This window comes from Corvus hawaiiensis, chromosome Z, assembly GCF_020740725.1.
Source record: "Corvus hawaiiensis isolate bCorHaw1 chromosome Z, bCorHaw1.pri.cur, whole genome shotgun sequence".
In the NCBI taxonomy this organism is placed as follows: Eukaryota; Metazoa; Chordata; class Aves; order Passeriformes; family Corvidae; genus Corvus; species Corvus hawaiiensis.
Window position 1 is genome coordinate 61,428,304 of NC_063255.1, and position 15,400 is coordinate 61,443,703.

Below are 15,400 nucleotides of genomic sequence, written 5' to 3' on the forward strand. Positions count from 1 at the left end.
CAGAAAGGGAATCATGTCTTCAAAAGAGAATGATAACTTGCAGAATAATTCTTGAGAACAGCATCATAAAAAATGGTTTCAGGTGGAGCTAACGTGGGCAGACATGACTGTGCTGTGAGTCAAATAAAAAGCATGTATGAGCCTGTCTGCTGCTTTTGCACGATTGGTATATTTCAAGTGCTTCAGTTCAATCCTGGAAAAGTATTAATATCACTGGAGTATCTTCCAAAAAGTTGCCAGTGAAGAAACTCATTGAAGTGCAACATGAGTAAGGGAAAACAGTGTGTCTGTGCTACCCTAACTGAATTTTGCAGGAAAGAAGAACGTATTTATGTTAGGTTGCCCTCCCCTTTTTACTTAGCTGAGCTGGGTAAAAATAGCAGATATAGCAGAGCAGTCTACGTAAGATTAGTAAGGACACTTCAGTTGTTAGTCTACCTTGAAAGCCTGTACTTCTGCCTCTTTTTAGACTGAAGGACCTGGTGTCTATCTAGACTGTGTTCCCAAGTCTTGCAAAAAGCTCTTAGACTGTATCTACCTCCTGGTTAGCTGAATCTGTTCAATTCTTTCTCTCTTAATCTCTCTCTGGTTCTAATAAGTCAGACTATCATAAATCTATGTATATTTTAACAAGGGCTGTGACAGAGAACTAACCAGTAGGAAGTGGGCATCATGCTACCTGTCTTTTAGTAGGCATTGACCTCAGCTGGCAGAATATGAAAAAGTGGAAATTGGTAGATTTTGAGCAAACAGCATTATGATACTGTGAACTAAACACAGGATAAGACAGGGTGGGGGACTCTTAAGAGTTCTCAGAGAACTGGCTGCTCTGTGAACTTCCTTTGCAAGTTAGCCAGCACGGTGATGAAACCATTCTTCCACAGAGCCTGGCCACTGGGAGCCGACGTTTCTCGCGGACATCAGATATGGAATACCTGTAGCTGACTGACAACATCGGAGTTGCAGGGTGTGCACGCAGTGCTACCCGAGGCCCCTCCAGACACGAGCACAGCCCGCCCTGCCCTGCCCGGGAGCAGCTGGCCGGGCGGCGCGGCAGACCCCGGCGGAGGCTGCTGCCGCCCGGCACAGAACACCAGTCCGGCTGCGCTGGTTCAGGTGTGCTGAACCGGGCTGCCGCTCACGAAACTCGGGGACTGGAAGGACACCGCGGGAACGCCGGCGAGAATCTTTGCGGCAACTCGGCCAGTGAAGCCCATCACGGTGGCGCGAAGCCGCAGCGTTGCTGGAGATGGGGTTGCAGGATGGAGGAAGGACGGGGGCCTCGGCACCAGTTTGGGACGACGCTCCGCTTGCTCCGACCCGTCCAGACGCACCCTCCGACCGCCCCCGGGCCCGGTGGCTCCGGGACATCCCGTGCCGCCCCGGCCGAGAGGCAGCGCGGGCGGTGCGGCGGGGGCGGACGCCAAGGGCCAGCGGGGCGCGACCGGCGGGGGCGGGTCCTGGTCCTGCCATGCAAACGAGGGGGCGCGGCCGCCGGAGGCGCGGGGTGGCCGGGGCGGGAGGAGGAGGCGGAGGGTGCGGCCCCACACGGACCGGGGGGAGCAGCGGGGCCGGGCTGGACTAGGCCGGGTCGAGCGGGGGCGGCCGGGAAGGGCGGGGGGCGGCACCGCCGCTGGGTTGTGAGCGGTGGACGGGACGCGGCGGCCGCAGAGATCTTTCGCGGCGGGCAGCGGAGAGGGAACATGGCGAGCGTAGGAAACGGCACGGAGGAGAGCGGCGGCGGCGGCGGCGAGGAGGTAAACGGAGGGCGACTGCCGAGGGGCTCCGGGCGTGCGGGCAGCGAGCGGCCGTCCCCGCCGGCGCGGCGGCGGCGGGGGAGATGCGGGCGAGGGCTCCGCTGCAGTGGCCGTCCCTGTCGCCCACCTGCTCCGCGGTGGAGGCTGATGGGCGGGCGGCCGGACAGGACAGGGGCAGGCCCGGCTGCCGCTGGGGCGAGTCGCCGCCTGGAGTTGGGGAAAGTTGTGCCGGTGGTGGGGCCGCGGGCAGCCCCTTCCCGCATCCCGCGACCCCTCTTTTGCTTTTATTTTTTCTTTTTAATTTTTTTTTTTTTTTTAATTTTTCTTTAACCCCAGCTCCTGCGCTCTCCGTGCCAGTGTGCCGTGGCGCCGCTCCGGTGTGCGTCCCTCCCGGCGGCGGGCGGGCGGGCAGGCGCGAACCCGCGCTCGGGGGCGAGGGACAGGTGTGCGGGCAGCGGCGACCCCCGGCTCTGCACCGCGGCCGAGGCCTCGCTGCCGGGGTGTCCGAGAGGGCCCCATGGGCGTGGGGTCTTCCGTGGGCAGTTTCTCGGTCTGGGAAATGCAGTCGGACAGAGCTGTTGTTGATACAAGCTGCGTTTGTAATTTCGCCCTTGTTTTATAAAAGGTCCTTGAAACAGCCCAGGCAGAAATCCCTTAAAACGATCGCTTGAACTTGAAGATTTTCTTTGTTGTCTTGTCAGTCTAGGAGAACACAGTAGCAGGGTTCCTTGACAACACCTCTGGGAAGCTGGTGGTTGTAAATAATTGTCCTAGATGAGCTTTTGGGAATGGTACTGCTAAACTGAAGCAGTTTTAACTGGAGCGTGCTTTAAAACGCAGTAGATCGCAGTCCTGGCATGCGTGTGTGGGAATATTGACTTGATTTTGGACTGCACAGTCTAGAATGAACGATTTTAGTGTTGCGTGCATCCAGCAGCTTCTTCAGCTGCCCAGATTTTGCTGAAGACAATTTATGAATGAGTACGTAATAGGCTGGGTTTTATTCAGTGCCCGATGTCTAAGGTGTGGCAGTGTTCTGTACAACAGGGCAAGTGACTAATGTCTACGTAGGACTTGCTATGCTGTGTAGTTCAGTGGAACTAGCTTGTTCTTGTTCTTGGTTAGAAGACGGGAATATATGTTAGCCTGTATTTCAGAACATGCTGTGAAAGTTTCTATTTCCTAAGGTTATATGTGGCAGCAGTGAAGAGGATGTGAAATGCTTGAATCTCATTGTGTACTAGAGTGAATCACTGCAAAATCATAGAGTCATCTCTGTGAAGCCGAGATTTTTTTCCAGAGTAGGGAAAAAAAAGTTGCTAACTAGCTCTCGCAGCTCTCAGTAAGCAAACAGTCAGAATTCAGACTTGATATAACAGGTATTCAGCAACTTTGTTGTAGCCCAGCTGTTCTGTGTGAACAGGAGGAAAGAATATACTTCATTGAGTTTGGTGTTAAGTGTTAATGCTTTTTAGAGGAAAATAAGCTGGCAAGAAAAAAAATTGAAAGGTGGGCATAAAAGCACATGAAAGAGGCGTTATTTGAGCAATACTTTGCAAAAAGTGTAGTTTTCTCTGTATAAGCCTAAAAGACGTCATGCTCTTTGCTTGTGCTTGGTTTGCTTAGTGCTTGATTCTTTGGAGTCTGAAACAGACCTGTAGTGGTAATGGAGAAAGTACTTCAATTTTTCCTGATCAGATTCCAGAGTTCAGGAGGAGAGGGCAGATGATTGTCTTGATCTTGGAGATGGTCACTGCTTTTGTAACAGAAGTTATCTAGACCACTGTACACTGTCTTTGCCTACAGGTTCACTGTAGTCTCTTTACTGATAAGCTTGTTGTGATTTCATGCATGTGGTAATTGTTTTTAAGCGTCTTAGCTTTTTTTGGTGTTTGCAGTGTCTATGATGCTGAGAAACAAAGGTAGCAGAACACTACTATAAGCCTTTTTTTTATGAGCTACGTGCATCTAAATAATACTGTTTACTTAGAATATGGCAGATGGGAGCTCTGCTTCCTGATTTAAGTGCACATGCTTAGTACTATATGAACATAGCTTTTAGCATAGAATTTTGCTTTGCAGGGACTTGTGAATGCTTCTTCACCCCTGAAGCTTTGAAGAGGAATATGTTAGGCTAAATGTTGAAGTTGTTTCCTACTTAACAGGATGGATACAAAGAAGAACCCTTCTTCTAAAGTCCAAGCATAAGGTACCAGGTAGCTGTCCCTTTCCCCAACTCCAGCTGTCCCTGAAAAAAATTTATGCTTTTCCTTATGCTTCTTGCAGCTCAAGGAAGTGCCAGATACCATGTTTATCTTTTTTTTTTTTTTTTTTCCTGATTTATGTCTCATTGTCCTGCAGCTGTGCCTTTCCAGTGGGAACAGGAGTGGGAATGGTATGAAGTGTAAATAAATCTTGTGATTTTTTTTAACTCAACTAACGCAAGTGTGTTAGTCCATTGGTGTTTTTTATTTAAAGGAAAAGAAACCCACCAAGAGGAACCAGAGACCTAAGAGGCTGTATAAATGAGACAGTGTTACGGGTATGCCATCTGGGAAAATAAATGGTTGTTAAACTCACGATTTTCCTGAGTTCACTGTTACTTCCCTGGTGTTGAAGTGTGATCATTCTCTACTAGGAGGCAGTTTCCTGATTGCTGTGTGCAAAGTATCCACCTATGGTGTGGCCAGTTGTGAACTCAAACATGATATACCGTCGACACTTAAACCACTATATGACACTGAACTCACCCTGTAAAAGAATTAATACCGGTATTCCTTTGGAATGGATTGGAAATCTAGGACAGATATAGTAAACGTTAAGGGCAAAGCATTCCTAGCCACTGGAGAGTCTTCAAGCAAAACTTTAATTCTTCTCCCCATCCACCCTCTTCTCACCCCACCCCCCTCCCCCCCCACCTGTCTAAAGATTACTTAAAATAGCGGGCCAGATCTGCTTCCCATTAAGTTCACTCTTTGCTGCCCTGGTTTTTCAAAGTCTTAAAGCCAGCTTACTTGGTTACTTGGGGATTCCCTATCAATTAAAAAAAATTAACCCACAAACCCAGCCGGGGTCCTTGTGCATCTGAGGGTTGTGGCTAGACAGAATAGACCTTTATGATCATAAACTTTTATGATCAAGAAGCATCTAGATGCTAAAAGAATTCCTTGCTTGGCCAAAGGGAGCCAGACTAAAGATTATACACAGATGTGAAGGTGATTTGGTACCCTTGGTGTGGTCAGCTCTAGGGCTTTGTCCTGACCTTGGCTGGGATAGAGTTAATTGGTGCTGTGCTGTGTTCTGGATTTAGTGTGAGAATCCTTTGAATAACAGTGATTTCCAGTTGTTGCTAAGTAGTGCTTACCCTAAAACAGGAACTTTCTCAGTGTCTCATGTGCTGCCAGCAACCAGTTGCAGGAGAAGCTGTGAGGGAGCATGGCCAGGACAGGTGGCTTGAACTGGCCAAAGGTGTGTTCCATACCCTTGAACATCATGCCCAGTATATAAACTGGGGGGAGTTGGCTGGAAGGGGCCAGTCACTGCTTGGGGACAGTCTGGGTATCAGTCAGCAGGCAGTGAGAAATTGTATTGTGCATCACTTCTTTCTCTTGGGTTTTATTCCTCTTTACCCCTTTCTATACTATTATTATTATTTATTTTACTTTATTTCACTATTAAACTGTCTTTATCTCTACTCATGGATTTTACCTTTTCCCCCAGTCTCATTCCTGTCTCACTGGCAAGAGGGGAGAGCAAATGAGTGGCTGTGTGATACTTGGTTGCTGACTGGTGTTAAAACATGACAGTCTTCTTCTGGTGCCCGATAGGTATGATAAGTTCAGATAATAACAAACCTGACTAGAACACGTTAGAATAAAATTTTAAAAGCATTGTGTTAGTAACATGGGAGGAATGCAGAGATGCTCCCCACTGTAAGGAGAAATTTTGTGCAGCCAAAGCTCAGCTGGAGTTAAAAGATGGCCGTGACTGTCAGAAGAATAAAAAAAAAAAGGTTTTTACTTTGATATATCAGTAGCAAAAGGCAGTGCAAAAATAACATTGGCCTATTACAGGATGAGGATGGTCACCTCACAAACAGGGACATAGACAAGGCTGAGATGTTAATGCTTTCTTTGCCTCTCTTGTCAACACTGAAAATGGACTAAGCATGTCCCAGCACCCTGAGCTGGAGGAGCATGGCTATGACAATGAAAAACTCCCAGGTGGATCCCTAAAAGTCTGTGGGGCCTGGTGGGATTCAGCCAAGAGTACTCAAAAGAGCTGGCTGATGTCATTCATTGCAAGATCTCTTTCAGTGATTTTTAAATGGTCTTGGGAATTTGGAGAGGTTGATTGCAACCTGGCTAACATTTTTCCCAAGAGAAGGGACTACAAAGGTGATCCTGGAAACTACAGGCCTCTCAGTCTTACTTCAGTGACCGGTAAGTGTGGAGAACAGTATTCTGGGAATTTCTGAAAAACACCCAAAGGACAGTGCAGGTATTGGACAGAGCCAATATGGCTTAATGAGGGGAAAGTCCTACTGAGTACCTTCGGAGGGAAGAGAAGGTCTTTAAATCTGGCAAGAGGGTGACAGGCTCCAACTCCAGTGGCAGGCATTGCAGCTGAAACAACCCTTACAGGTATCAGTCACTTGTATAAACAAGAAGAAATGGACACAGAAGTCAGCTCATAGTAAAGTTGGGTGAAGCAGGGCTATCCCAAGAGCAGAATAAAAAGACAGAAAAGAGAGAACAATTCAGTACCTGTCCCTGAGTGAGCCGTGGGATATGTGAAGTGACTTCAGCCATCATCCAGATGAGCACATTGTTATCTGCCTGCTCTGGTGCTGCAATAACAGGGCTAGTAGCCTGGAATTTTAGGGTAGGGAAGCAGCTGGGATTGCTTTCTGCAGAAGGGGGCATTAACAAGGCAATTAGGAAAATGACACAAGTCATCAGCCTCTGGAGGTGACTCCTGTCAAGTATGAAGGAAAGGTATCTCTTCAAGGAAGATGTTATATGTCACCCAGGCAAGTGGACCACCATGTCCAGTACCTGAGGGAATTAGCCATGCTAGAGATCATTTATTATGATGAAAACAATGTGCAGTTACCCACAGATCCAGGTGAAATCCAGTGTGCATGATCCATGGTGGTGGTAATTTGTGTAGAGTGCACCATGCACCATCGTTGTGTGCCAGTTTATTGGTGGTAATGAGACAAGGCTGGGTAGCTGGGGGGACAAAGAGGCAGTGATGGTGGCAGAGTGGCTTGCCCGTTCTGGCAGTACTGAGTCACTATGGACTTTGCTGTGGAAAAACTGCTTGAAAAATGGGAAAAACTGTTCCAGAAGTTACAGCAACAAAAAGAAGATAGATCCTACTCTCCATCTGTATGGTCCAGTATCTCTGCTATTAACAGTAAGTGTTCTGCTCAAGAGAGAGGATGTAGAGGGTAGACCCAGTGGGTTGCTCTCTGTTTTTATCTGAGGGATCACAGAGCAGACATGAGAAAGTGGGATAGAAAACCTGTCTTAAACCCTAGAGGAATTGGTACCTGAGTTGTAGGGAAAAACAATCCCAAATGGTTTTTTTACCAGGAAAGTTGCTCCTTCTGTCTCCAGTGGACAGTTCACCAGAGTGGAAGGTCTTATCTTATTCCTAATTCTATGGAAAGAAATTCTAATCCTGTTTTCTTTATATGAAGTAAGTGGACAGTCCAGTGACCAGGAGTGGAGGGGCTCTGCTCCAGCCAGGTGGAGGAGAGGGACAACCATTTTTATTGGACTCTGTAGATCGGATGGCCTAGCATGTCAGACCCACAGGGTGTATAAGGCTCTAGCAGACACCAGTGCATAGGCAAGCTATAAAGGAACAGAACCTATTTGTACTTCTCAAGTGACAAGGTCATCTCAATAGCTGTCTGTGTTGGAGGCTGAAGTGAGCCTAACTGGGAATGAGTGGCAAAAGCACTGTGATGGCCCCAGAAGCCCTGTGCATCCTTGGCACAGGATGAGTACCTCAGGAGAGTACATTTCAGGGGCCCAACAGGGTACCAGTGGGCTTTTGGTGTCTCTCCTAGCCCCAGCAGAGACACCATGATTCTCGCCCAGAAGCTGATTGGTCAACTCCAGAGCCCAGGAGTGCTCAGAAGGACCTGCTTATGCTTTAACAGCCCCATTTGGCCAGTGTGGAACTCCTATGGAGAATGAAGGCTGACAGTAAACTGTTGTGGCCTGAATGAAGTCACATCACCTCTGAGTCCTGCTGTACTGGACATGCTGGAACTTCAATAACAGCCGGAATCAAAGGCAGCCAAGTGGTGCCACAATTGACACTATTGTGTTTTTCTCAATCCGTTTGGCAGCAGAGTGTAGGCCACAGTTTGCTTTCACTTGGAGAGGTGTCAGATGCACCTGAAACTGACTGCCCTGGAGTTGAAACACAGCCCTGCCAGAGGGGTGGGGTGGGGGATGTGAAGTGTGGTGGGGTGAGAGACCATCTGCATGTATTTAGCTGCTGGCTTAGTTGTGGGTACAGGCCGTGACAGGCTTTTATTAAGGACAGCTTGGCCAATTCAGCTAATCTGTGCCTCACCTCTAAACTAAGCTATTAAGGAAAATAGAGGTAATAAAGGTCTTACGATGCATGTTGTACTCTCTTGAACTGCCCAAGCAGGGATAAGCGCTGTATAGCCTGGCTTTACCAGCCTGGACAGTTGATCTTCAGAGCTAATTTCAAATGAAAGCAGCATCGTCTTTAATTCAAAACCCAGTTAGTACTTGGTTTAAGTACTCAAGGGTTTAATCCACTGCTGCAGCAGCTGCTGCATTTACGATGAAAGAACTTGCTAGTGGTATGCTTCTTTACATCAGTAGCTTAGTATAATAATGCGCTTTTAGAATAAATTGTAGAACTGTGCAGCACTGGGTATTTCCTCTCTCATGTTTATGCTGAGGATTCTTCACAAGTTTCGTGTGGTAATTTCAGCCTGGAAGAAGAGTCTCAGTAGGGAGAGACAGTGGTAGCTGCATTTCCACAGAGACTTTGAGAAACTGAAAGCGAGCTACTGTGGTGCCTTTTTCACCTTAAGAACTGAAGAATGTGTTGGAAATACAGAGTTGGGAAGCAGTACTGGGGATGCTTTCTCTCTTGAGGGATAATTTTTTTTTTTTAAACATCCTCATCTGACTTGTATGGTTTTATTTCTTTGAGAAGTAGACTTTGCTCAACTGAAGAATGTAAAATTTGTACTCCTCTTGTTTGCTTTTTCCAGAGTGTTCTGCTTTGGCACATGGCTCATCTGTTTTTCCTGGTTCTATGTTGGTCTTTCCTACTGTCAGAGCACATTTGCATCTAACATGAGGACCATTCTATTTCAGCAGCACAAGTGGAAAACTAAACATGACTAGTAATTTCTTTCTTATTGAATAAAATTAGGTTGCTGTCTCCCTTTCCAGTATTCTGAGGTTCTTAAGTTCAAATAAAACTTTGCTTTACTTACAGGTGTACCTGTTGAAAGGTACTGTCCTTCCTTGTGACTACTCTTCAAAGTAAGGACATGTACTCCAATTTTATACTACCTATGTTGTTCTGAGATGGCTTACTTTTATTTTTTGTGTTTTCTATTTCTTATTTGGCTTCCTAGAGTCGTGCATTTGAGTTCCTTGGTTGACTATGACCAGATTTGAAAGCTGGGTACGTAAAAAAACCAAGCCTTTATTGATTTTCTGGAGGGAAAAAGGAGTATGGAGTGTTCCAATTAAATTTTCTCATTTAATATTCACTATTATTAACCTGTGAGCTGTTTCTTCTCAGAGCAAGAGATAAAAGGTGCAGAAGATATGGGAAAAGGTGGGGTCACTGTAGGAAGCACCATGTGCCTCTTAGGGAGGCAGAGCTGATGTAAACTGGGAAAGCTATACATCTATGAAGTGAATTTGAAAAAGGAAGTAAATTTGCTTTTACTTCTCTTTTCTGAGGTTTGGTTTGGTTTTTGTTTGGTTTTTTTTTTGAGGAGGGGTATGAGGTGGTGATACTTGTATATGAATGGAAAATGGTATAACCAAAAGGGAGAGTTAGCTTTTTTTCTTAAGGTTTTGGGTATTCTTTGTATATTGAACTGCTTCTATTCTACTGTGGGAAGAAGCATCCAATATCTTTTAATGTAGCCTTTTCTTGGAGCAGTGGAAGTTACTGTCATTACAGCTGTAAATTGTACAGTTGTCTTGGTAATGGTAGCCAAAAGCTTCCAGCCACTGTGGAATCACAGAATGTTAAGGGATTGGAAGGGACATGAAGGATAATCTAGACCCAACTCCCCCTCCCAGGGCAGGGACACCTCCCACTAGAGCAGGTTGCTCAAGGCCATGTCCATCCTAGCCTTGAGCACTGCTGGAGTTGAGCCATCCACAGCTCTAGAAAGACAGTTCTGTTTCATATATAAGCTTAAAGGGGAATGGATTGTTTCTTGTAGTTCCAGTCAATTTATGTGAGTGTTATGAATTTGTGGAAACACGTTTGATTCTGCAAATATTTGTTCTTCTTTTGCGGACATATTGGCACCAATATGCTTGGAAAAACCTTTAGACTGGATGAGCTTGTTGAAACTGCTAGAAGTTGATGCCTTGGTTTGGATAAAGGTTCTTGTTGGGCCCGTTTGTGTGTTGAAATAGAAAAGGAACTTAGTTGCTTCTTGGCAGACTATGTGTTACTTAGCAGCATGGACCAGGATGACTCAACGTAGGACTAGGTGATAGGCATGTCTGATCTTATGCCTCCTGTCTTAAGTAAATCTCCTATAGCTTGCCTAACCATAAGGACTTATTTGAAACTTTCCTTGCTATTGCAGCTAGTATGGCTTTCTTTTCCTGTGTGGCACCAGCACAGGAGGCGGAGATAAGATCACAGTTGCATGTGTCAGGCTGGCAGGAATATGGCCCAGCACACCTATGTGGGCAGTAATTTTAAACATGCTGTTTCTTCTGGATCAATAGAAACAGTATTATATTAGAGGGAACATAAATGATGGATCGCTGCACTCATTTTGAAAAGGGAGCAAAACTGTGCAGCTAAAGTCTTGAGAAGCAGTCTGAGAGTTGGATACACACTGCTGTTGATGTGTGTTCTGATAAAAGCCTGGTCGTGGCCAAGATCTGTGTGCCACAGTTGGTCAAGCGTCTGCTTAAATAGTCAGAAATGTGAGAATTTGTGTGTGAGAGCTAAAAATTCTTTCTGCTTTTCTAAGCCCTCTCAGGTTCAAAAAAAGGTTTCTGCTAAGTCAACAGTAAGTAAATATCACAGACCTGTGGACTTATGCCCAAACACCAAGTGGTAACGGTAAAGTTTTCTTATCAAGTGAGTGAAGACTGGCCTGTCATCTTATTCTGGAGTAAAGAGGTAATGCTGTTACCACATACTAAAGCAAGATAATCTAATCCTAGTAGCAACTGTATTTTTGGTTATGATGCAGAGAGTGTATCATGTTTTTACTCCACTTCTCTTATGCATTCACTTTGCAATAGAGTGGTATATAAACTTTTGCAAGCCAGTGTTTGGGTGTGCAGCACTGCTTTGATTTCTTGTCATCCCCAGAAGTTAACCTCACACACACTCTTGTTCTGCAGAAATCCTCTTACTGGGGGGTGTATGAGGACAGTCTGTCATCCAAACAGAGAGGAGGTTTGTGGAAAACCTGTTTCTGAAGATAGTAATTTGTGTGTCCAGCACCTCTTGGCAGTACTGGTTCTTCTAAAAAGTGTAGTGTTGAGTAGGTGAGTAGGAATACTTGTCTGTAACTTGTAGTGGGTGCCCAGAGGAAAGAAGAAATATTTCTGTTAGCTTTAGTTGTGCGAAGTGTGATTATAGTGATTATAGAGTACATCACACTCACTTTTATTGTCACCAATAAATAATGGATGAGGATGAAGATGTTTTATCTGGGTTCTCTCTCTTAGGACCGTTGTTACCAAATCCAGTGAAGCAGCTAGGTAACTTAGTAACTTCATGTCTGTGCCATGTTTTTTTAATTTTTTGTATTTTTTTTTTCCTTTTCTGCAAACTTACTAAGTTTCCAGGGCTGGAAAATACTTAATATTTTTTTCTTCTTTTTTTCCCTTTAGTATGTATAGTAATTTATGGTTAAATGGCTACTCTATGGTCCTGTGGCAAAACCTGAGCTTGCCACTGGAAATATGGTGGAGAAGTAGAATTACCAGTTGTGGATTTGGTAAATCCACCTATTTTTAGGTTTATCATGGTTTAAGCCCAGCCAACAGACCATGCAGCTGCTCGTTCACTCCCCCACCAGTGGGACTGGGGAGGGAATCAGAAGGGTAAAAGGTAGAGAACTAGTGGATTGAGATAAAGGCAGTTTAATAGGGAAAGCAAAATCTGTGCACACAAGCTAGGCAAAACAAGGAATTAATTCACTGCTTCCCATGGGCAGGCAGGTGTTCAGCCATCTCCAGGACAGCAGGGCTCCATCACAGGTGACAGTGACTTGGGAAGACAAATGCTGTCACTCCATACATTTCCCTGCTTTCTTCTTCTTCTCCCCCAGTTTACATGTTGAGCATGATGCCGTATCGTCTGGAATACCCGTCTGGTCAGTTTGAATTTCCTTCCCCTGCTGTGTCTCTTCCCAAGCTCCCATGCACTCCCAGCTTCCTCCCCAGACTGGAATATGAAGAGCAGAAAAGGCCTTGGCTGTGTGTAAGCCCTGCTCAGCAATAACAAAAACATCTCTGTATTATCTTGTGTTCAGCACAAATCCAAACCACAGCTCTATACCAGCCACCATGAAGAAAATTAACTCTACTCTAGCCAAAACCAGCAGAGGAGGCATCTTACACAGATCTTCGAGGTTGTTCTAGCTCAGCTGGCTAGAAGGAGCTGAAGAAACCTGCAAAAACTGAAGTATTCCACATTTTCTGCAAACCCCTCCCACTTTAATTTGGGGAAACGGTAATTTGTTGCAAAACCAATTTAAAATAATGACTTTGAGAAAAGCCATATATAATGTGGGATGTGAAGCTTGAGTGCTTTTTGACTTTTTTGATAAACTGTAGCATAACTGAGTACTTCCTGAGGTACAGCTTTTTTGTCTCTTCCCAGTAAGAAAAGTATTTTGAAAAGTAATGCTGTTAACTGCATTGAGGGAGAACAGTGGTGTTTGAGCCATTTAAATCTAAATATTGTATTATTGTTAATAGATGATAAAGATATAATCTTAAAATGTTAATTATTGTGTTTCTTGTCAAGGGAAGTGTGAAAAGCTTAGTAACTAAACTTTGGAGACAAAGCAGTCTACCTAAATTTAAGTGTGTGGTTTGGACCAGAAGAGGAATTTTAAGGTAAGATTTGGTGGTTTCAGCATGGTGCTAAAGAATATTTAAATCTATCCTGTGTCCAGATCGAGAATCTGAGCAGGAAAAATGTGTGCAGCTCTGCGAAATCCAGTTAAACATATTGTCCTGTATAGTCCTACTTGACACCACTGAAGTAGCTGGCTCTGTTAAGGTGTGGTCTACTGAGCTTAAGCAAAGTGTCCTCATAACCTTGGGAAAGAGACAGTCAGTAGTGGCTCAGTGTCTGTCTTTTAATGTAATTTGGATTAAAGAGCCATATATGGTTATAGCTCTGGAAAGGATGGGGTAGCTCATGGCCATTCACTTTTAGAAGATGGCAGACTTGGGTTGATGCTTTGCCAAAGTGCTGTATTTTCTGATTAGTGTGAACTATGTAATTTCAAGTCATGCCGAATTGAAGGGATGGCTGAAGTTGTATAGTTAAGCTTCACAGTGAGCATATTTCTCAGCAAGTGACACCAAAGGAGTCTTAAGACCCAAGTAAAAAAAAAAAAATGGTAGGCTGTTTAGAAGTCCATTTTACTTACTTGAACGGTGGGATTTTTAGCTGCTGCATATATTGAGTTATATGTTTGGAGTAGAAGTGCAAACTAAATGCAGGTTTTCCTGGCTTTGTTCTTTTTTGTGAACTGGAAACAGAAATATAGGGTCATGCCAGTGTCACAAATCAGGTCCCAGGTAGGAGGGTCTTCCGGGAAATTGTGCTCTGTATTTATTCTCTTCTGCAGTTTGGAGTTCCACCATGGAACTAACTCCTAACTGCTTTCTCAGTTAGTGCTTGTTGTGAGTTTTTACACTGGAACAGTGAAAAAGTGTGCTTGTAATTTTAAATAGTAATGTGTGTGAGTGAAGAGGAGGATGTTCATGTCTCTAATGGAAAGTAAGCAAGTACTTACTGGATAGACTGTACAACTCTGTGTTCATGATGCCTTGCATTGGGAGTTTCGTGCTGAATCAGACAGGATGTTCAGCTTACGTGTGTGTCATCACAGGTAGCTGTGCCTGAGCACAACTGAAGGTATTGTAAAAAAAGGATCATGGGGAAAAAGACTAGAGATTGCTTAGTAGAAGTGGCTTATGTGCTTTCTCTGAGTAGTTCGAGTTGCAACATGGGACGTAGTTTGTGGTCCTGTGTTAGCTAGTTTCTTGACAAAAAGCAGTTTATCTTGGCTAATGGCATTTGTACAGTTGCCTTGTATTCCTGTCAGTGTTTCTGTGTGTGTGTCTCCTTCCAGTGGAGTAGAGAAAGGAAGTCACCTGACATCCTTGAAAGAGCTGACATCCAGTGTGGTTAATATTTTGGCTTAGTTTCTTTTTTATTTTTTAAACTCGCATAACATGTTGCTTTGTGTTTGATGTTTGTGGAAGTACTCTGGTGTTAGGAGGGCAGGTGGAGTGCAGGAAGGGGAAGCTGAGGTTACATCTTGTGATGGCAACCAAGGATGTAGAGCTTGCCTTTGCAGTTGTCTCTGAAACATGCTCCTCTTGTCCTTGACTGAAAGTTTTGTCTCTAGTCAGTTTTCTTTGTTTTGGGTCTGATCTTTGCTGTAGAGGAGATAAAGCAGTTCTATGCTGAGAGGCTAAACTCTGTATTAGTTTTGTGGTTTGTATCTTTGTAGATCATACCATAGCACTTGGTCTCTTCAGTTTATGTAGATGAGGTCTGGTAGCTGCTGAACTTAGATTTTAATAGTTGCAGAATTTGGCCTAAGTGGTATCTTTCTAACATTAAAAAATACTCACCCTTTGGTAAGTGTTGGCGTGGTCTGAAGAAGTAATTAAAAAATCCGTGTGAAATTTCAGACTTTTGCAACAGCTTCTACAAATTGATAAAAACTTTCTAGAATATAATGACTGTGGGCTGTAGTGAAAATGGATAAAGATACCAGCGGTAGGCAGAGATCAGCTATGACATAAATAGTTTCCTGGCAGCCTGGAAAAATTTTCTGATACTTCTCCTTCCATAATTTAAAAGCCATTCTCTACGCCTCTTGTAACATGTTTGGCTATTTTATGTTCTGTGTCTCTGGGTGCTGGCGGAAGGAAGAAGCGTGCACAGGGAGGTTCAGTGCTTTGGATTGGACTGTCATGTGGTGATGCGGGATTTCCTTTGGCACAGTGTGACTCACGAGAGCCAGAGACACTTCCTGTGGTGTGGCTTGCTGTAGAGGAACTCTGACTGCCCATGAGTACTCAGGAGGAGGAGGAGGGAGCATGTGCGCATGAATGGTTGCCTAGACGCACTGACATACTGTAAACTTACATTTGTGGTAA

The 15,400-nt window shown here is 44.7% G+C and overlaps 1 protein-coding gene across 3 annotated transcripts in view; it reads left to right on the forward strand.

Moving 5' to 3' along the window:
• Positions 1-1,599: 1,599 nt before the first annotated feature.
• The window catches only part of TTC39B (tetratricopeptide repeat domain 39B), a 76,267-nt gene continuing 62,466 nt past the window's right edge, over positions 1,600-15,400 (forward strand). Inside the window, exon 1 of one of the 3 annotated variants that reach the window (XM_048291226.1) lies at positions 1,600-1,757. In XM_048291226.1, coding sequence (XP_048147183.1) covers positions 1,704-1,757 — 54 coding nt within the window. In that variant the 5' untranslated portion in view covers positions 1,600-1,703. Of the gene's footprint in view, positions 1,758-13,063; positions 13,112-15,400 lie in introns of those variants that run through there. The other 2 variants (XM_048291225.1, XM_048291227.1) reach the window with 2 other exon arrangements.